The sequence below is a fragment of the Amblyraja radiata genome, chromosome 4 (assembly GCF_010909765.2).
Source record: "Amblyraja radiata isolate CabotCenter1 chromosome 4, sAmbRad1.1.pri, whole genome shotgun sequence".
NCBI classification, from domain to species: domain Eukaryota; kingdom Metazoa; phylum Chordata; class Chondrichthyes; order Rajiformes; family Rajidae; genus Amblyraja; species Amblyraja radiata.
Window position 1 is genome coordinate 56667382 of NC_045959.1, and position 22195 is coordinate 56689576.

At 47.8% G+C, this 22195-nt stretch overlaps 1 protein-coding gene across 1 annotated transcript in view; it reads left to right on the forward strand.

Moving 5' to 3' along the window:
- Positions 1–22195, forward strand: part of LOC116972131 (cadherin-2-like) — a 107081-nt gene that overhangs the window by 28801 nt on the left and 56085 nt on the right. Inside the window, exon 3 of the mRNA XM_033019490.1 lies at positions 19201–19430. Coding sequence (XP_032875381.1) covers positions 19201–19430 — 230 coding nt within the window. The remainder of the gene's footprint in view (positions 1–19200; positions 19431–22195) is intronic.

Consider the following 22195-nt stretch of genomic DNA (forward strand, 5'->3'; position numbering starts at 1 on the left):
ACCTTTTATCTCGCACAGATGCGTTTATCAGTTCTGTTTCTCTCCCTCCCCCCTCTTTCTCTCGCTCCATCCCTCCCTTTCATCTCCAGCTGGCCACTGAAGTGGAATCCAATCTCCAAAGAATGCCTAGGTTGTGAGGGAAATCGGATAGGTGAGAGACGCAGGTGGGGGGGGGGGGGGTGACAGAGTTGTCAGACGATGCCCTTGCTTAAAATGCGCACGGGGAGGACAGGGAGGAGGGGGGTGAGGGGGAGAGAGGAGGATTTGCCAACCCTGGTATGAATAGGCCGTTGTGACGCTAAAACCCAGCAGGATCTCCAACTGCCGTGGCCCTTTGTGGACAGCACTGAAGGATTTGCACAATGTGCATAACCTCTGACTCGTCCCCTTAACACCCCCTCCCTTTGGGAGCGGAGGGAAGGGGGACTGAATACAGCATTGTGCACAGCCCCTCGAGATCGCCCGGTTATTGAGAGAGCCCAGCTTGCATTCCTTGCCGTGCTTTTTTTCCAAAAGAGAAAGGGCAGGTCTTGGACTGTTTTATTCATTTGCGCTTAATTAGTTGTAATCTTAAACCACGCTGACAAAGAAAGCATTAGAGCGGGGCGGAGTCTGTAGCTTAGCAACCGGACACCGATGTATTAATTGGCGTATCTCAAACAACAGCCTAGAATTAAGCTGCCAGCCTTGAGAGAGATTCATAGTTCCAAAGCCCATTCCAATGGTCAATTATTATCATACGTACAGACACACAGTGACATTCTTTTTTTGCATACAATTCAGTGTGTACAAGTTTTCAGTTTGCAAACAAGTATCGCCATACCTAAGCACAATTCCCGATTAGTACAAAGTGTGTGGAAATAGCTCTGAGACCACAAGCGAGCCCCTCGGTTTTGGTGCCATTTTGATCTGGAGGATGCAACTGCAGATGCTAGTTTACACACGAAGATAGACACAACGTGCTGGAGTCACATAGCAGGTCAGGCAGCATCCCTGGAGAAAAAGGAATAGGTGACGTTTCTGCTCGAGATCCTTTTTTGAGACAATGATTTGCGAGTGGGGTGGGGGGGGGGGGGGGGGGGGGGGGGGTACGGACGACTGGAGGTGAGAAAAGGCCAGAACACATCAGGGTCAGCAACCCATGACCTCAGGATGGGTGGAGTCCATAATGGCTCGTTGTTGGCTGGAGAACATGTGCAAACGACAGGGATACAAGGATGTGAACAGTGAAACTAGTAGGATGACGTGGGGTGGGGGCATGCTAACCAATTAGATCAGTTACACACTTAGATTAGATTTTTGATCAGTAAGGGTGTCGGGAGTTACGGCGAGAAGGCAGGAGAACGGGGTTGAGAGGGAAATATAGATCAGCCTAATTTGAGGAAGGAAATCCTTGTGATTGAGGCAGTGCAGCGTAGGTTCACGAGATTGATCCCTGGGATGGCAGGACTGTCGTATGAGGAAAGATTGAAAAGACTAGGCTTGTATTCACTGGAGTTTAGAAGGATGAGGGGTAAATCTTATAGAAACATATAGAATTATAAAAGGACTGGACAAGCTAGATGCAGGAACAATGTTCCCAATGTTGGGCGAGTCCAGAACCAGGGGCCACAGTCTTAGAATAAAGGGGAGGTCATTTACGACTGAGGTGAGAAAAAACTTTTTCACCCCGAGATTTGTGAATTTATGGAATTCCCTGCCACAGAGGGCAGTGGAGGCCAAGTCACTGGATGGATTTAAGTGGGAGTTAGATAGAGCTATAGGGGCTAGTGGAGTCAAGGGATATGGGGAGAAGGCAAACACGGGTTATTGATAGAGGACAATCAGCCATGATCACAATGAATGGCGGTGCTGGCTCGAAGGGCCGAATGGCCTCCTCCTGCACCTATTTTCTATGTTTCTATGAATGGCGGAGTAGACTTGTTGGGCTGAATGGCCTGCACCTGCTCCGATGACTTATGACGATCAAATCATTGATTATAAGATACAGCATGGAAACAGGCCCTTTCAACGCAGACAGGATTGAACCCGGGTCTCTGGAGCTGTGAGTCAGCAGCTATCTCGGGTGCTGTCTGTGTGAAGTTTGCACATTCTCCTTGTGACCCCATAGGTTTCCTCTGGTGCTCCCCATTCCCTGTGTGTGTGTGTGTGGGTTTTCTCCGGGTACTCCGGTTTCCTCCCACACTCCAAAGACATACAGGTTTGTAGTTTAATTGGGTTTGGTATAATTGTAAATTGTCCCTAGGGTGTGTAGGATAGTGTAAATATGTGGGGATCACTGGTCGGCACGGACTCGGTGAGCCGAATGGCCTGTTTCTGCACTGTATCTCTAAACTAAACTAAAAGTGGGGAAATGTGTACAGGACCAATCACTCCTCATTGACCACTCTGGAAGAAGATGTGGTTGCTGAGGCATTGTGACATTCCTCTTCGCTCTGCAGTAGATTTAAGCACAGTTAAAGCTCTGCTAAACCAACATGTTGTGTAGTGTATTTACAGCTGTGTACACAAGATTGCTACGCAAGGATCTCCTCAAATCCAAACACGTACCACCAACAAGAATTGTGAGCAGTTTTGGGTCTGAGGAGATTTGTGCTGACATTGGAGAGGGTCCAGAGGAGGTTTATGAGAATGATCCCAGGGATGATTGGGTTAACATATCATGAACGTTTGGCGGCAATGGGCCTGTACTCGCTGGAGTTTACAAGGATGAGAGGTGGGACCTCATTGAAACTAACGAATACTAAAAGGCCTGGACAGAGTGGATGTGGAGAGGATGTTTCCACTAGTAGGAGTGTCTAGGACCAGAGGCCATAGCCTCACAATAAAAGGACGTATCTTTAGAAAGGAGACGAGGAGGAATTTCTTTAGTCAGAGCGCGATGAATCTGTGGAATTCATTGCCATAGACGGCTGTGGAGGCCGTCAATGGGTATTTTTACGGTGGAGATGAATAGATTTGTGATTAGTAAGGCTGTCAGGGGTTATGAGGAGAAGGCAGGAGAAAGGGGTTGGGAGGGAGAGATAGATCAACCATGTTTTAATGACAGAGTAGACTTGATGGGCTGAATGGCCTAATTCTGCTCCTAGAACTTATGAACATGAATTCTGCTCGACGCTCATTGTGACTGATATACTCGAGGCTTTCGTTTTAGTTTAGCGATACAGCGTGGAATGGGCCCTTCGGCCCAACGAGTCCACGCCGACCATCGATCACCCATTCACACTAGTTCTATGTTATCCCACTTTCTCATCCACTCCCTACACACTATGGGGCAATTTACAGAGGCCAATTAACCTGCATGTCTGGAGTGTGGGAGGAAACCCACGCAGTCATAAGGAGAAGGTACAAACACCGGTTTCCGCCCACACTCCAAGTTTGTACTTAATTGTTTACGGTAAAATTATAACTTGTCCCTAGTGGGTAGGATAGAACTAGTGTATGGGGTGATCGCTGTTCGGCACAGACTCGGTGGGCCAAATGGTCTGTTTCTGCGCTATATCTATAAAATCTAAAGACAGGTGTAGTTTAGAGAAGATTATTTCTTTCCAAGGGAGACTACAAAAGGTATCAGGCACTATTCTGAGGAGGAGCAGAGTTCTCCAAGTGGTCCTGGCCAATATCTCTCCCTGCATCAACATAATAAAAGCATTTTTTTGGGTTATCAAAGTAAAAAAGAAATCAGTCCAAGACTCTATGTAGTAAGTGATGGATAATATACATTGGAGCTAAGACATATCAAGTTACGGCACAGTGGTGCAGTGGTAGTGTCGCTGCCTTACAGTGCCAGGGACATGGGGTCTATCCTGACCTCAGGTGCTGTCTGTACAGCAGTTTGAATGTTCTCCCTGTGACTGCGTGGGTTTTCTCCGGGTGCTCTGGTTTCCTCCAACACTCCAAAGACGTGCAGGTTTGTAGGTTAATTGGCTTCTGTAAATTGTCTCTAGTGTGTAGGGTAGTGTTAGTGTACGGGGTGATCGCTGGTCGGCATGCACTCGGTGGGCCGAAGGGCCTGTTTCCACGCTGCATCTCTAAAGCGAAAGACTAAATGGACATGTAATGTTGTAGTAACTCCGCAGGTCAGACAGCACCTCTCGAGAAAATGGATAGGTGACATTATGGGACAGGTCTGCAGGGTCCCAACCCGAAACGTCACCTATCTATGGTCTCCAGAGTTGCTACCTGACCTGCTCAGTTGCTCCAAGACTTTGTGCCTATCATCTGTTTGCGCGTGCATTGACTATCCACGTTCTCCAGAGATGCTGCCTGGACCCAGATTCTTTTTTATTAAATGTATCTAAAAATGACACTCTGTGTCGACTCGATCTATTCCTCCCATGATTTTGTGCACCTCTAAGATCACCCGCCATCCTTCTGCGCTCTATGGATTAGAGTCCGAGCCTGCTCAACCTCAGGCCCTCGAGTCCTGGCAACATCCGCTGCAGCTTGACAACATCTTTCCTATAACATGGTGCCTGGCTCATTGTGCAGCCACTGTGTAATAATGGTTTTACACAGAGGCCGGTGTTCTCTGGTAAATCTGGCTGAGAAGGGGAGGGTTGCAGCCTTTGTCAGTGGGGTCTGCTTGCACATTCTTACAGTGGAAACCTAGTTACAAGGGGAGCAGTGATGACTACTATGCTGGCTTCCACTCCTGGCTTTGCAGGGCTGATGTATGGATAACCCCCGGGCTCTTTGTTGCAGTTACAAAGCGGCACATTCCATTTATACACTGGTTGGCTCGGGCACTTGGTCGACCCGCCGTTCTACCTCGATTGGCGGAAAATCCTCCAATTGATTGCAGCCACCAACTAGGCTGAATAATGGCACGTGATTTAAGTCAACCAACTAGTACTTCAGAGAAGATGGACACAAAAGGCTGGAGTGACTCAGCAGGTCCGGCAGCATCTCTGGAGAAAAGGAATGGGTGATGTTTCGCGTTGAGACCTGAAGAAGGGTTGGTAATACAGCATTTGGAGTATTGTGAGCAGTTTTGGGCCCCATATCTGAGGACGGATGTGCTGGTGCTGGAGTGGCTCCAGAAGAGGTTTACGAGAATGATCCCAGGAATGAGTATGTTACATCTGGGTCAGGCAGCATCTCTGGAGAAAAGGAATAGGTGACGTTTTGGATCAAGACGCTTCTTCAATGTCAAAGTCACCCATTCCTTCCCTCCAGAGATGCTGCCTGTCCTGCTGAGTTATTCCAACATTTTGTGTCCAGCTTCGGTATAAACCCGCATCTGCAGTTCCTTCCTACACATACAATCAGAATTCCGACCTGGGCCAAAATGTCACCTATCCATATTTCCCCAGAAATGCTGCCTGACCCACTGAGTTACTCCAGCACTTGATGTTCTTTTTGCAATTCTGCAATTCTTTCTGTCTTGCACATTCATAGACCTGTTTAGTTTAGAGAAACAGCGTGGAGACGGGCCCTTCGGCCAACCGAGTCCACGCTGACCAAGGATCACCCATACCCCAGCACTATCCTACATACTAGGGCCAATTTACAGAAACCAATTACCTATGAACCTGCATGTCATTGGGATGGAGAGGAAACCGAAGCACCTGGAGGAAACCCACATAATCGCAGGGAGAATGTGCAAACTCCACAAAGACAGCACTCGTAGTCAGGATCGAACCCGGATCTTTGGCGCTGCGGGTTTATAGGTTAATTGGCTTCTGTAAAATTGTATATTGTCCCTAGTGTGTAGGATAGTGCGAGTGTACGTGGTGATTACTGGTCAGCCCGGACCCAAAGGGCCTGTTTCCGTGCTGAATCTCTAAAGTCTAAATGCGACCAATGGATTTGTTCAGCCAGGAGCTTACATGGAGCAGATGGGCCAAATGGCAACCTCTCCTGTCAAGATCCGTACAAGATTCGAACTTCATCTCCCACATACTTGCCCAAGTCAACTCCACTCCGACAGACTCGATGCTCATTTGTCGTCTCTAGTGCCCTGCTCCTTGGCATTTTCCTATCACAGCAGACCTCTGATTAGCACTGATGTTCAACTAGAGGCCCTATAACTGGTAGCAGCTGCAAGAGATTTGTACAGTCCACTTTGCCAAGATATCTCCTTCGTTCCATACACAGCTACTGGAAGTGACTCCCACTTCCTCTCCTAATTAGAACCTTCCCCCCCCCCCCCCCCCCTTAAATACTTGCACAAATTATTCTCAATGGCCAAAACTGATAAAATGTGGTGGCTGGGGAAATTGATGAGAAAATTGGGGGCAGTTGGCAGCCGAACAGAAGATAAGCCCACACACAGAAAGCAGTTTCTTTCTCAGCTGCACCATCCGGCCGTTAGATATAGATTAATGGAGGTTTAGAGATACAACATGAAAACAGGCCCCAGCCAGTGATCCCCGCACGCTAACATTATCCTACACACATTAGAGGCAATTCACACTTTTACCAATTAACCTACAAACCTGTACGTCTCTGGAGTGTTGGGGGAATCCGGGGCACCTGGAAAAAATCCACTCTGGTCACGGGGAGAACGCACAAACTCCTTAGAAACATAGAAACATAGAAATTAGGTGCAGGAGTAGGCCATTCGGCCCTTCGAGCCTGCACCGCCATTCAATATGATCATGGCTGATCATCCAACTCAGTATCCCGTACCTGCCTTCTCTCCATACCCTCTGATCCCCTTAGCCACAAGGGCCACATCTAACTCCCTCTTAAATATAGCCAATGAACTGGCCTCGACTACCCTCTGTGGCAGGGAGTTCCAGAGATTCACCACTCTCTGTGTGAAAAAAGTTCTTCTCATCTCGGTTTTAAAGGATTTCCCCCTTATCCTTAAGCTGTGACCCCTTGTCCTGGACTTCCCCAACATCGGGAGCAATCTTCCTGCATCTAGCCTGTCCAACCCCTTAAGAATTTTGTAAGTTTCTATAAGATCCCCTCTCAATCTCCTAAATTCTAGAGAGTATAAACCAAGTCTATCCAGTCTTTCTTCATAAGACAGTCCTGACATCCCAGGAATCAGTCTGGTGAACCTTCTCTGCACTCCCTCTATGGCAATAATGTCCTTCCTCAGATTTGGAGACCAAAACTGTACGCAATACTCCAGGTGTGGTCTCACCAAGACCCTGTACAACTGCAGTAGAACCTCCCTGCTCCTATACTCAAATCCTTTTGCTATGAAAGCTAACATACCATTTGCTTTCTTCACTGCCTGCTGCACCTGCATGCCCACTTTCAATGACTGGTGTACCATGACACCCAGGTCTCGCTGCATCTCCCCTTTTCCTAGTCGGCCACCATTTAGATAATAGTCTGCTTTCCTGTTTTTGCCACCAAAATGGATAACCTCACATTTATCCACATTATACTGCATCTGCCAAACATTTGCCCACTCACCCAGCCTATCCAAGTCACCTTGCAGTCTCCTAGCATCGTGCTTGCACCTTGCAGTCTCCTAGCGCTTACAGCCAGCACCCGTAGTCAAGATCGAACTCTGGCACTTTAAGGTTGCAATTCTACCTCTGCGCCACCGTGTAGAGATACAATATGGAAACTGATACCCCCGCCCACCAAGTCATTGAGCATTTTTAAGGTGGAGATTGACAGATTCTTGATTGGTCCAAGTGCCAGGGGTGATGGGGAGAAGGCAGGAGAATATGGTTGAGAGGGAAAGATAGATCAGCCATGATTGAGTGGTGGAGTAGACTCGATGGTCTGAAATGCCTACTTCTTTCTGCCCCTGTGACTTATGATCTTACGAAGTTCGCGCTGACCATTAATCATCACCCGTTCACACTTGTCTAATTTAGAGACGCCACATGGAAACTAGCCCTTCGGCCCACCGAGTCCATGCCTACCAGCGATCACACCTGAAGAAGGATCTCGACCCAAAACATCACCTATTCCTTTGCTCCATAGATGCTGCCTCACCCGCTGAGTTTCTCCAGCTTTTTGTGTCCACCGGTTCACACTAGTTTAGTTTAGAGATGCCACATAGAGACGCTCATTCTCGTGGGCCTGCTTCCACGCTGTAATGTAAACTATAGATCTTTTCAACAGCAAAATGTTTATATTTGATTACTACAAAACTAAAAATACTGAACATTTGCATTTCACGTTGCCTCGGCAAGGCCACCAGCATAATCAAGGACCAGTCGCACCCCACCACTCCCTCTTCTTCCCTCTCCAATCAGGCAAGACGTACAGAAGTGTGAAGATGCAGAGCTCCAGATTCAGGGACAGTTTCGTCCCAGCTGTTGTCAGGCAACTGAACCATCCTATCACCAACTAGAGAGCACTCTGAGCTATCACCCACTTCACTGGAGACCCTTGGACTATCTTTAATCGGACTTCACTGGACTTGAACTTGCACTAAAAATTATTCACGTTATTCCCTTTCTGCTGTATTTGTACACAGTCGATGGCTCGATTGTAGTCATATATTGTCTTTCTGCTGACTTGTTAGCACTTGAAAGCTTTTCACTGTACCTCTGTACACGAGACAATAAACTAAACTAAAGGCTGTAATGTAGTATGCAGATGTGATGTGTACTGTTTAAACCAGCGGCCTTCTTATTAAAGACACACTCATCTATGAATGGGCGACATTGCCTGTGTCTCCAGGCGAGCCTGAACAGTGAGTAGAATTTGTCAGCTCCTTAATACAGTTGTACAGTTCAGCTAGGTGTTCGGGCATAACTGCGTTGGAAATGTAATTACTGTGCCTGCCTTCCTTTGAATATTCTCAGCGGCAAACACAGCCCGCAGAAGGAGTAGAAAACGTGCTTGCCTGGTGTCACCTCTTCCAGAAGGCTTCTGGCTGGTCCGTATCAAGGGAAATGGGTCAGTGATGAGTCAGCGGCTGCTAAATGATGTCCCTTTCACTCACTGCCTTTTACCGTGCTCCACATGCCCCCGAAGTAGACTTTACCATAGACTTACTTCAGAGATACAGCGCGGAAACAGATCCGGAAACAGAAACGGGCAGCATCTCTGGAGAGAAGGAATGGGTGACGTTTTGGGTCGAGACCTGAAGACGGGTCTCCACCCGAAACGTCACCCATTCCTTCCCTCCATAGATGCTACCTGTCCAGCTGAGTTACTCCAGCTTTTTGTGTCTATCTTCGGTTCAAACCAGCATCTGCAGTTCCTTTCTACATAACTACTTCAGAGAAGATGGACACAAAAGGCTGGAGTGACTCAGCAGGTCAGGCAGCATCTCTGGAGAAAAGGAATAGGTGACGTTTTGGATCAAGACGCTTCTTCAATGTCAAAGTCACCCATTCCTTCTCTCCAGAGATGCTGCCTGTCCTGCTGAGTTATTCCAACATTTTGTGTCCAGCTTCGGTATAAACCCGCATCTGCAGTTCCTTCCTACACATACAATCAGAATTCCGACCTGGGCCAAAATGTCACCTATCCATGTTTCCCCAGAAATGCTGCCTGACCCACTGAGTTACTCCAGCACTTGATGTTCTTTTTTGAAAACCAGTATCTGCAATTCTTTCTGTCTTGTAATTCATGGACCTGTTTAGTTTAGAGAAACAGCGTGGAGACGGGCCCTTCGGCCAACCGAGTCCACGCTGACCAAGGATCACCCATACCCCAGCACTATCCTACATACTAGGGACAATTTACAGAAACCAATTACCTATGAACCTACATGTCATTGGGATGGAGAGGAAACCGAAGCACCTGGAGGAAACCCACATAATTGCAGGGAGAATGTGCAGACTCCACAAAGACAGCACTCGTAGTCAGGATCGAACCCGGATCTTTGGCGCTGCGGGTTTATAGGTTAATTGGCTTCTGTAAAATTGTATATTGTCCCTAGTGTGTAGGATAGTGCGAGTGTACGTGGTGATTACTGGTCAGCCCGGACCCAGTGACCCAAAGGGCCTGTTTCCGTGCTGAATCTCTAAAGTCTAAATGCGACCAATGGATTTGTTCAGCCAGGAGCTTACATGGAGCAGATGGGCCAAATGGCAACCTCTCCTGTCAAGATCCGTACAAGCTTCGAACTTCATCTCCCACATACTTGCCCAAGTCAACTCCACTCCGACAGACTCGATGCTCATTTGTCGTCTCTAGTGCCCTGCTCCTTGGCATTTTCCTATCACAGCAGACCTCTGATTAGCACTGATGTTCAACTAGAGGCCCTATAACTGGTAGCAGCTGCAAGAGATTTGTACAGTCCACTTTGCCAAGATATCTCCTTCGTTCCATACACAGCTACTGGAAGTGACTCCCACTTCCTCTCCTAATTAGAACCTTCCCCCCCCCCCCCCCCCCCCCCCCCCCCTTAAATACTTGCACAAATTATTCTCAATGGCCAAAACTGATAAAATGTGGTGGCTGGGGAAATTGATGAGAAAATTGGGGGCAGTTGGCAGCCGAACAGAAGATAAGCCTAAACACAGAAAGCAGTTTCCTTCTCAGCTGCACCATCCGGCCGTTAGATATAGATTAATGGAGGTTTAGAGATACAACATGAAAACAGGCCCCAGCCAGTGATCCCCGCACGCTAACATTATCTTACACACATTAGAGGCAATTCACACTTTTACCAATTAACCTACAAACCTGTACGTCTCTGGAGTGTTGGGGGAATCCGGGGCACCTGGAAAAAATCCACTCTGGTCACGGGGAGAACGCACAAACTCCTTACAGCCAGCACCCGTAGTCAAGATCGAACTCTGGCACTTTAAGGTTGCAATTCTACCTCTGCGCCACCGTGTAGAGATACAATATGGAAACTGATACCCCCGCCCACCAAGTCATTGAGCATTTTTAAGGTGGAGATTGACAGATTCTTGATTGGTCCAAGTGCCAGGGGTGATGGGGAGAAGGCAGGAGAATATGGTTGAGAGGGAAAGATAGATCAGCCATGATTGAGTGGTGGAGTAGACTCGATGGTCTGAAATGCCTACTTCTTTCTGCCCCTGTGACTTATGATCTTACGAAGTTCGCGCTGACCATCAATCATCACCCGTTCACACTTGTCTAATTTAGAGACGCCACATGGAAACTAGCCCTTTGGCCCACCGAGTCCATGCCTACCAGCGATCACACCTGAAGAAGGATCTCGACCCAAAACATCACCTATTCCTTTGCTCCATAGATGCTGCCTCACCCGCTGAGTTTCTCCAGCTTTTTGTGTCCACCGGTTCACACTAGTTTAGTTTAGAGATGCCACATAGAGACGCTCGTTCTCGTGGGCCTGCTTCCACGCTGTAATGTAAACTATAGATCTTTTCAACAGCAAAATGTTTATATTTGATTACTACAAAACTAAAAATACTGAACATTTGCATTTCACGTTGCCTCGGCAAGGCCACCAGCACAATCAAGGACCAGTCGCACCCCACCACTCCCTCTTCTTCCCTCTCCAATCAGGCAAGAGGTACAGAAGTGTGAAGATGCAGAGCTCCAGATTCAGGGACAGTTTCTTCCCAGCTGTTGTCGGGCAACTGAACCATCCTATCACCAACTAGAGAGCACTCTGAGCTATCATCCACTTCACTGGAGACCCTTGGACTATCTTTAATCGGACTTTACTGGACTTGAACTTGCACTAAAAATTATTCACGTTATTCCCTTTCTGCTGTATTTGTACACAGTCGATGGCTCGATTGTAGTCATATATTGTCTTTCTGCTGACTTGTTAGCACTTGAAAGCTTTTCACTGTACCTCTGTACACGAGACAATAAACTAAACTAAAGGCTGTAATGTAGTATGCAGATGTGATGTGTACTGTTTAAACCAGCGGCCTTCTTATTAAAGACACTCTCATCTATGAATGGGCGACATTGCCTGTGTCTCCAGGCGAGCCTGAACAGTGAGTAGAATTTGTCAGCTCCTTAATACAGTTGCACAGTTCAGCTAGGTGTTCGGGCATAACTGCGTTGGAAATGTAATTACTGTGCCTGCCTTCCTTTGAATATTCTCAGCGGCAAACACAGCCCGCAGAAGGAGTAGAAAACGTGCTTGCCTGGTGTCACCTCTTCCAGAAGGCTTCTGGCTGGTCCGTATCAAGGGAAATGGGTCAGTGATGAGTCAGCGGCTGCTAAATGATGTCCCTTTCACTCACTGCCTTTTACCGTGCTCCACATGCCCCCAAAGTAGACTTTACCATAGGCTTACTTCAGAGATACAGCGTGGAAACAGATCCTCCCCTCCTCCCTGTCTGTTGCAATGAATTCTACAGATTCACCACCCTCTGGCTAAAGCTATTCCTCCTCATCTCCTTTCTAAAGGAACGTCCTTTTATCAGTCTGATGAAGGGTCTTGCCTCAACGTCCTCTATCCATGTCCTCTAGAGATGCTAGAAACAAGGAACTGCAGATGCTGGTTAATACACAAAAGGACACAGTGCTGGAGTAACTCAACGAGTCAGGCAGCATCTCTGCAGGACGTGGATAGGTGACATTTGGAGTCGGGAACCTTCTTCAGACTGATTCAGCCTTGAGATGCTGAGCTAAGCAGATCAGGTAGCATCTCTGGAGAAAAGGAATAGGTGACGATTTAGGCGAGACCCTTGTAAATGGTTGTTACTGACAGCATTTCCAGTGATTATTTGCACAGCTAACGGTTCACGATGTGACAACAATACATTGCAGTTGATTGAGGCTGGAGGAGGTGAATGAAGTCAGTACTGCACATCAAACATGTCCTTGACTATACTGGTGGCATTGCCCAGGCTGCAAGGTCGCCAGAATAACTAAGGCTAGACACAAAATGCTAGAGTAAGTCAGCAGGTGAGGCAGCATCTCTGGAGAGAAGGAATGGGTGATGTTTCAGGTCGAGACCCTTCTTCAGACTGATGTCGGGGGAGAGGGAGATGCATAGATAAGGAAGTGTATGGTGTGAAAATAGGACAACAGGAATGGATATCAAGGAAAATTCTATCGCCATCCTATCACCAACTAAAGAGCAGTCCTGAGCTACCATTGACCTCATTGGAGACTGGACTTTATCTTGCACTGAATGTTATTCCCATTATCCTGTATCTGTACCCTGTGGACAGCTTGATTGTATTTGTGTATAATCTATCTACTGACTGGATAGCAAGCAACAAAATTATTTTCACTGTAACTACATGTGATAAACGAAACTGGATTTTATCCCTTATCTGTAGACAGTTGTAATCATGTGTAGTCTTTTCATTAACTGGATAGCACGTTACAAAAAAGCTTCTCACTGTAGCACAATCCACGCAACAGTAAATAAATAAATAAATAAATAAATCATATGTTAAATCTGAAAGTGTCGCAAGAGAGTGCAGATGCTGACGTTCCTGTAGGATTCCATGGCTCTTTGACTCTAGTGATGTAGGTTCTTACATCCTTGTAAATCTTCTCTGCACCCTGTAGGACTAGAACGTTTGTAAGGCACAAAGTGCTGGAGTAACTCAGCGGGTCAGGCAGCATCCCTGGAGAACTTGGGTGGACTGAAGAAGGACCCTGATCTGAAATATCAGCTCCCCACGATCTCCAGAGATGCTGCCTGGTGTCTTAACTTCATAAACCAGCATCTGCAGTTCCTTGTTTCTACACTTAAAAATAAGGTTGTGATCATTGGCGGTAGACAAAAATTCTGGAGAAACTCAGCGGGTGAGACATCATCTATGGAGCGAAGGAAATAGGCGACGTTTATGGTCGAGACCCTTCTTCAGACTCGTGTGTGGGTGGGGGGGGCGGGAAGAAGAAAGGAAGAGGCAGAGACAGTGAGCTGAGGGAGAGCTGGGAAGGGGTGGAGAAAGCAGGGACTACCTGAAATTGGAGAAGTCAATATTCATACCGCTGGGGTGTAAACTGCCCAAGAGAAATATGAGGTGCTGCCACTCTGGCCATGGAGAAGATCATTGGCAGTGGGTTTCGAATTGGGCCCTACCTGCAATTCTTTCCCCCCCCCCCCCCCACTTTCAGTCTGAAGAAGGGTCCCTTTTTTCTAGAGACATTGCGTGACCCGCTGAGTTACTCCAGCACTTTGTGTCTCTTTCTTTTAAATGTTGTTGTATCGGCATCAACAACTTCCTTCGTTGTGGACTCGGGAGGCTGAGTCCACACCAATGCTGTATTTTTCAACATTGGCACGGTGGCGCAGCGACTGGGTGACCGCCTCACAGCGCAAGAGACCCGGGGTTGATCCTGACCGCAGGCGCCGTCTGTACGGAGTTTGTACGTTCTCCCTGTGACCGTGTGGATTTTCTCCAGGTGCTGCGGTTTTCTCCCACACTCCAAAGACGTGCGGGTTTGCAAGTTAACTGGCTTTGGCAAAAAAAAAAAGTGATTTGTCCCTAGTGTGTTGGATAGAGTTTGTGCAGGTGATCGCTGGCTGACGTGGGCCGATGGGCATGTTTCCACACTGTATCTTGGCTACGATCTATTGTGTGGTGGGACAGGCTCATGGGGCTGCCTGTTGGGCGGGGGGGGGGGGGGGGGGAAAGGAAGAGGAGAGCTTGTTTTTGTGTTGAATCCGCAGTCTCCCCCACGATCGATGACCCTCGTTGGGCACTGCACTCTCCCCGGCCCATCCTCCCCTGACTGGGGCTGAGGGATTAGCGTGTTCCCAGTTCAACAAAGGAAGGGAATGAGTCAGCAAAGGGCCTGGCGGAACGATGCTCACAGCTCTTTGTCCTCAATCGCTCTGTCTGGTGGCTCAGTGGGTTTTGTGTTGATGAAATGTCCTGGAATACAGCCCGCGGGATCTGGCTCCTAATTCCCAGCAATATTTCCTTGCTGTTTATATCTTTTTTAATTATTTTAGAAAATAGAAGTTGCAAGCTTGGGGCTTGCTGCAAATTTTTGCATGCATTTGCAAGTTTCTAGTTGAAGTCAAAGACCTAACAAAGAGGCAGTGATGGGCTGGCTCTCAGACTGCAATGGTCTTTATTGTCTTTGAATAACAGTCTCTCTGGCTCTGGGTTTCTAGTTGGTCTCTGCTCTGCTGCACATTCTCTCCTCTCCCCCCCTCTCCCCTCCTCTCCCCTCCTCTCCCCTCCTCTCCCCTCCTCTCCCCTCCTCTCCCCTCCTCTCCCCTCCTCCCCTCTCCTCTCCCCTCCTCTCCCCTCCTCTCCTCTCCCCCCCCCTCTCCCCCCCCTCTCTCTCCCCCCCTCTCTCTCCCCCCCTCTCCTCTCCCCCCCTCTCCTCTCCCCCCCCCCCCTCTCCTCTCCCCCCCCCCTCTCCTCTCTCCTCTCTCCCCCCCCCCCTCTCTCCCTCCTCCCTTTTCCCCGCACACTACTCCCCCCCCCCCCCCCCCCCACCTTTGCCCTTTCCTGCCCCTGCCCCGCCATCTGCTCATGTATTGGCCACTTTGACTGCGGTCTCACCACTGCCGACCAGCCGTGCCGTTCTCAGCACTGCCGATCGTTTCTAAGTTGTGGCCTGGGGCTGTTGGGGAAAATCAGACTACCCGTGGATCCTTAATTCTCATCGAATTAACAAAAGCGGCCCTGATTACGTTTCAATTAAGCCGTTCTGCTGTAAAAGCATGGGGCAGTGAGTTTAATTGCAATCTTTAACAATGTACAGTGAAGCACATCAAATGGCAGGTTAAAGCTTTGCATTTACGTAGCACCCGGCATTCCCAAAGCATTGTCCCGCCTGACCTATAAAGCCCAGTCACTGTGGGGTATGATGGAGCTCTGTTTTAATCCACATAAAATGCTGTAAAAGCTTACGCATTAAATCCCTTTATTCGGGTTCCTCTGTGTGTACGGGGTGATCGCTGGTTGGCGTAGACTTGGTGGGCCAAAGGGCCTATTTCCGCGCTGTATCTCTAATCTAAACTAAGCTAGTCGGTCTGTACACTGTGTTCCCTCACTGCCACACCGGGTTGTGGGCATTCATGGCCCCATCGTAATTATTGACCTCACTCGGCTTAGGGCAGCCTTTCAACTTTTAGAAAAAACGGGGAAATTGGCCCTTCGGCCCACCGAGTCCGCGCCGACCAACGATCACCCCAAACACTAGCACTATCCTGCACACCAGGGACAATTTACTATTTTTACCGAAGCCAATTAACCTAAAAACCTGCACGTCTTTGGAGTGTGGAAGGAGACCGTAGCACCCAGTGAAACCCAACGTACAAACTCCGTAAAGGCAGCAGCACCTGTAGTCATGATCGAACCCGGGCCTCTGTCTCTCTGTCTCTCTCTGTCTCTCTCTGTCTCTCTCTGTCTCTCTCTGTCTCTCTCTCTGTCTCTGCTTCCCTCCCTGCCTCCCTTTCAGCCCCCCTCCCTCCATCCACCTTGAAGCACCACTACAAACCCGCGTGTGTTCTCCACGTGGTTGGAGCGGATGTAATAAGGAAGTGCCTTTCCAGATTTGGATCGGTGCTGGCAGAATGGGAACGCGTTGAGATGCTCGACAATGTTAAATGGGGCACTGGTCACCCTAACTAAACCTCTCCCATTATTGACTGAAAGCACAGTGGTGATTCAGAACAGTTCCGGACTGTAAACAGTCGGCCTTGAATAATTACATGTTTTTTTGATTTTCTATAAGACCTCGTGGTTAACTTGGCAATGGAGCCAGTGGAATGCTCATTTCAGTGAGGTTACCCCCTTATAAATTCATAAGTGATAGCAGAATTAGGCCACTCGGCCCATTGAGTCTACTCCGCTACTCCATCATGGCTCATTCTCATCTCCCCATATCCCCTGACACCCATACTAATCAGGAATCTATCCATCGCTGCCTTAAAGATATCCATTGATGGCTTCCACAGCTTTCAGTGGCGGAAATTCCACAGATTCACCACCCTCTGACTAAAGAAATTCCTCCTCGTCTCCTTCCTAAAGGAACGTCCTTTTATTCTGAGGGCATGGCCTTCCTAGACTCTCCCACTAGTCTTCTCCACATTCACTCTATCCAGACCTTTCACCATTAGGTAACGTTCAATGAGGTGCCCCCTCCTTCCAACTTTGTGGCACATTGTCATATAGAGTCATTCGACCCCACTTTCCCATGCCGACCAAGATGATAGTCATAGTGTGTGGTGAGGAACTGCAGGTACTGGTTTAAACCGAAGACAGACACAAAAAGCTGGAGTAACTCAGCGGGACAGGCAGCATCTCTGGAGGAAAGGAATAGATGACGTTTCGGGACAAGGCCCGTCTTCCGACTGAGAGTCGGGGGGGGAAAGGGGGACGAGAGATGTAGATGGTATTTAGGAGCAATTAATGGAAGGAAAGCAAAAACTAATCAAGGAATATGGGGGATACAGTGGTCCATTGTTGGCTGTGGGATAGGTGACAACGTATACAGACAGTGGAACTCTACAGGATGGCAGTGAATCTAGTACGACAACTAGGGTGGGGGAGGGACGGAGAGAGAGGGGGTGCAAGGGTTACTTGAAGTTGGAGAAATAAATATTCATACCGCTGGGTTGTAAGCTGCCCAAGCAAAGACTGAGGTGCCGTTCCTCCAATTTGCATGTGGCCTCACTCTGACAGTGGAGGAGGCCCAGGATTGAAAGGTCAGTGTGGGAATGGGAATTAAAGTGTTTGGCAACCAGGAGATCGCGGACTGAGCATATGTGTTCAGCAAAACAATATAGGAGTCCACACCTGAAACAGTGGATACATTAGATGAGGTTGGAGGAGGTGCGAGTGAACCTGCCTCAACGACCTCCTGTGGCAGCTCTTTCCGTAAAGCCACGGCCATCTCTCAGTGGCGGAATCCATCACTGTGCCGCCCGCAGTTGTCTGTTTTTTAGGACAATTCCATGTGTCCCCATTACTTGTCCAGGCTCTGTTTTCATTTATTTGGTTGTGGGGTGTGGCTGTCACTGGAAAGGTCCCAGTATCCATCCCTGGGTTAAAGGTGCTGAAATGAATCAACACCATTTGTCAAGCTGGAGTGGTACATAGGTCCGAGCACACTGGGTGTTCCCTTGGAAGTTCAGTATGTTCCACAAGGTTAATAATTCCATTCATGGTGAAAGGGGAAAAGTTTAAAGTAGACACCAGGAACTGCAGAAGATCGTTTACAAAAGAGAGAGACAAAGTGCTGGAGTCACTCGGCGGGTCAGACAGCATCTCTAGAGACCAAGTGCAAACTGGGCAATCTGTCCTAGACTCTCCCACTAGTGGAAACATCCTCTCTGCATCCACTCTATCCAGGCCTTTCCTTATTCGGTAAGTTTCAATGAGGTTTGCCCCTCATCCTTCTAAACTCCAGCGAGTACAGGCCCAGTGCCGTCAAACACTCATCATATGTTAAGCCACTCATTACAGGGATGGATACTGTTCTATGTTACTGATGTTTTAAATTGCAGGTTTAATTATTTAATTAACGTCCCCTGCGGTGGAGATTGGATTTGAACCCTTATAAGTAGTGCAGTTCTTTGCAGTTGCTTATAAGGTTTCTATCTCCTCAGAAATATTGCTAAAGTACGGCCTTTCTTAACTCAACGTGACTGTAAACAACTCATCCATGCTTTCATATCAAGCAGACTTGATTACTATAATGTTTTCAAGAAGGAACTGCAGATGCTGGAAGATCGAAGTATAGATTACTATAATGCCTTATTTACCGGTCTGCCTGCAAAATACACCAACAAATTACAGCTCATTCAAAATGCAGCAGCCCGGCTTTTAATAAATACCAAGAAAAGGGATCATGTCACCCCAGTATTGTACTCCCTTCATTGGCTCCCAGTGAGATCCAGGATGGACTATAAAGTCGTCCTTGCCTATAAAGCCCTCAGTGGCTTAGGAGCAGCATATTTTACAGAGTCCCTCCTTCCCGATGCCCCTACTCGAGCGCTCAGGTCTTCTGATGCCGGCCTGTTAGCCACTCAATGCCGCAGCAATAAGAAAATTGGTGAAGCAGCCTTTTTCAATTACGCCCCCAAGCTGTGGAATACCCTACCCAGGGCGATGAGGGACGCCCACTCAGTTGACATTTTTAAACGGCAGCTAAAGACTTACCTTTCTAATCAAGCTTTTAACTGACTTCCTTTGTCCTTTTACATGCTCAATTTGATATTTTTATATAAATCTGTGCGTTTTATGCTATTAACTGCCTATGTCCTTACTGTTTTAAATTGTATTTCTGTTTAGACCTGTGTTTGTTGTGGAAAGCACTTTGCGTTCCCTTCAATTGTATGAAAAGTGCTGTATAAATAAAGATGATTATTATATAACCGCATAGCTATTGTTTTTTGGATGGGATTTGTTCGCAGGCTAAATCTGCTGCTTTGTTCTCTTGCAGTGGTATTCAACGACTGTTTTGGAAGCATTTCCTTTCGCTACGAATTGAGCGACCCAAGGTTCAGAGTCCAGCGAGATGGGGTTGTGTTTGCGGCTGAAAGCTTTCGTCTCTCTGGAAAGCAGCTGAAGTTTGTAATAACGGCTTACAATACCCAGTCAGTGCAACAGTGGCAAGCTGCTGTCAAGTTGGCCGGCCGATCGGATAGCAGCGCCATGCAAAGTGGCCCGAAGGTAACTGCAGCCTGGCGTCACTTGAAGCCACGGTTTAATTTGTAGTTGTGGAGAAACAATATGGAAACAGGCCCTTCGGCCCACGGAGTCCACGCTGTCCATCGATCACTCGTTCACACTGGCTCCATGTTATCCCACTTTCTCATCCACTCCCTACACACTGGGGACAATTTACAGAGGGCCAATTAACCTACAAACCCGCACGTCTTTAGGATGTGGGAGGAAACCAGATAATCCAGGGGAAACCCACACGGTCACAGGGAGAACGTACAAACTCCACAAAGCCAGCACCCGAGGTCAGGATAGAACCTGGGTCTCTGGTGCTGTGAGGCAGCATCTCGACCAGATGCATCACCCCAATTAAAATGGGAATGCACGAAAAGGGCTCTACGGCTCACTGAGTCCAAGTCGACCATTGATCACCCTGAGGGTTTCGGCCCGAAACGTTGCCTATTTCCTTCGCTCCATAGATGCTGCCGCATTCGCTGAGTTTCTCCAGCACTTTTGTCTACCTTCGATTTTCCAGCATCTGCAATTCCTTCTTAAACACTTGATCACCCTTTCACACTAGTTATCCCATTAAACACTAGGGGCAATTTACAGAAGGTCAAGTAACCTACAAACCTGCATGTCCTTGGGATGTGTGAGGAAACGGGAATACCCAGAAGAAAGTACATGGTCACAGGGGGAACGACACAAACAACACCCAAGGTTAGATCGAACCAGAGAGCACAGCCTCAAAATAAAATGACCGACCTTTAGAAAAAAAGATGAGTAATTTATTGCCACAGATGGCGGTGGAGGACAGGTCATATAGGCTTACAGTGTGGAACCAGGCCCCTCAGCCCAACTTTCCCATGCCAGCCAACATGTCCCATCTACACTAGGCCCGCTAGGGATATGGGCCAATCGTTGGCAGGTGGGACTAGCGTAGACGAGGCAGGGAAAGACACAGTGCTGGAGTAACTCGGCTGTTCAGGTAGCATCTCTGGAGAACATGCATAGGTGATATTCCGGGTCGGGACCTTTCCTCAGACTGGTCATCTTGGTCGGCATGAACGAGTTGGGCCGAAGGGCCTATTTCTGTGCTGTGTGGCTCCTACCCAGCGTGTCCAGTTTCAGGAATGCGTGTATGCTAGCGGGGAAAATTTTAATAGGAGACTGAGGGGTAACTTTATCACACAAAGGGTGGTGGGTGTATGGAACAAGCTGCCAGAGGAGGTAGTTGAGGCAACATTTAAGAAGCATTTAGACAGGTACATGGATAGGACATGTTTGGAGGGATGTGGGCCAAAAGCAGGCAGGTGGGACTAGTGTAGATGGGACACGTTGGTTGGTGTGGGCAATTTGGGCCGAATGGCCTTTTCCCATGCTGTACCACTCTATGACTAGTGTTCTAAAATGACACCACCAACAATTAAGTTTGATCGTTTCCAAAAGTTGTTGTTTTGGGGAGAAAATATGTGAAACTCTTCAGTCAGCGCTTCCCATCGTTGGTAAAGGCCAACAGTTTTCACATATTTCAGCTATCTTTCCATTGAGTTCTGTTGTTGAGGCTGTCAGAGCTAGTATTCACTGTACAGGGTCCAGCTGTTCAAGGCTGAAACTTCTTCTTAATTCAATGACAGATCCCAAATGTTATTTAGTTTAGAGGGCCCACCGAGTCCATGCCGACCAGCGATCCCCGCACACTAGCACTATCCTACACACCAGGGACAATTTACAATTTTACCAAAGCCAATTAACCTACAAACCTGTACATCTTTGGGGTGTGGGGGGCCCCAGTGAAAACCCACGGGGGGAACGTACAAACTCCGTACAGACAGCACCCGTAGTCAGGGTGGACCCTGGCGCTCATACACCACTGTGCCGCCCTCATTTAGCAGATTCCATACACCCCAGATGAAGAACAGTTTGCCGGTCTTCAGTAATAAATATTTAAAATCGTGATTGAACGACTTGACAGAGATCACGCAGTTGCAATGTCCGGTCGTTCTTCAATCTGTCATGTCCTATTTTTAACCCTGTTTGGATGTTAAAACCAGCAGTTATAACTTGGCAGGCGTGATTGCCGAATATTCCACAACTGTGTGGCCTTGGTGTTTGTTAGTTAGTTAAATTGGTTTAGGTTATTGTCAAGTGTACAGAGCTACAGTGAAAAGCTTTTGTTGTGCGCTAACCAGTCAGCGGAAAGACAATAGATGATTACAATCGAGCCGTCCACAGTGTACAGATACATGATAAAGGGAATAACGTTTAGTGCAAGATAAAGTCCGATTAAAGACATTCCGAGGGCCCCCAATGACGTAGATCGATGCTAAGGACCTATCTCTAGTTCGTGATAGGATATATCTGTTGCCTCTGTTTAAAGTTCCTGTTGTCGAGGGACATAATTACAAATTTATTCCCCCTTTTGGTGTTTGCTACAATAACAAAAGCTTGCACATTCAACAAGACCATAAGACCAAGGAGCAGAATTAGGCCATTGGGTCCATCTAGTCTGCCTGGCCATTCAATCGTGGCTGCTCTCTCTTTCCCCCTCAACCCCATTCTCCTGCTTTCTTCCCGTAACCCCCGACACCTATACTAATCAAGAACCTGTTGGAATCTCCGCTGTTCATCTTTACACTTTGGAGATACAGCACGGAAACAGGCCCTTCAGCCCACCGAGTCTGTACCGACCAGCGATCACCCCGTACACGAGCACTATCCTACACACTAAGGACAATTTACAATTTTACCAAGGCCAATTAACTTACATACCT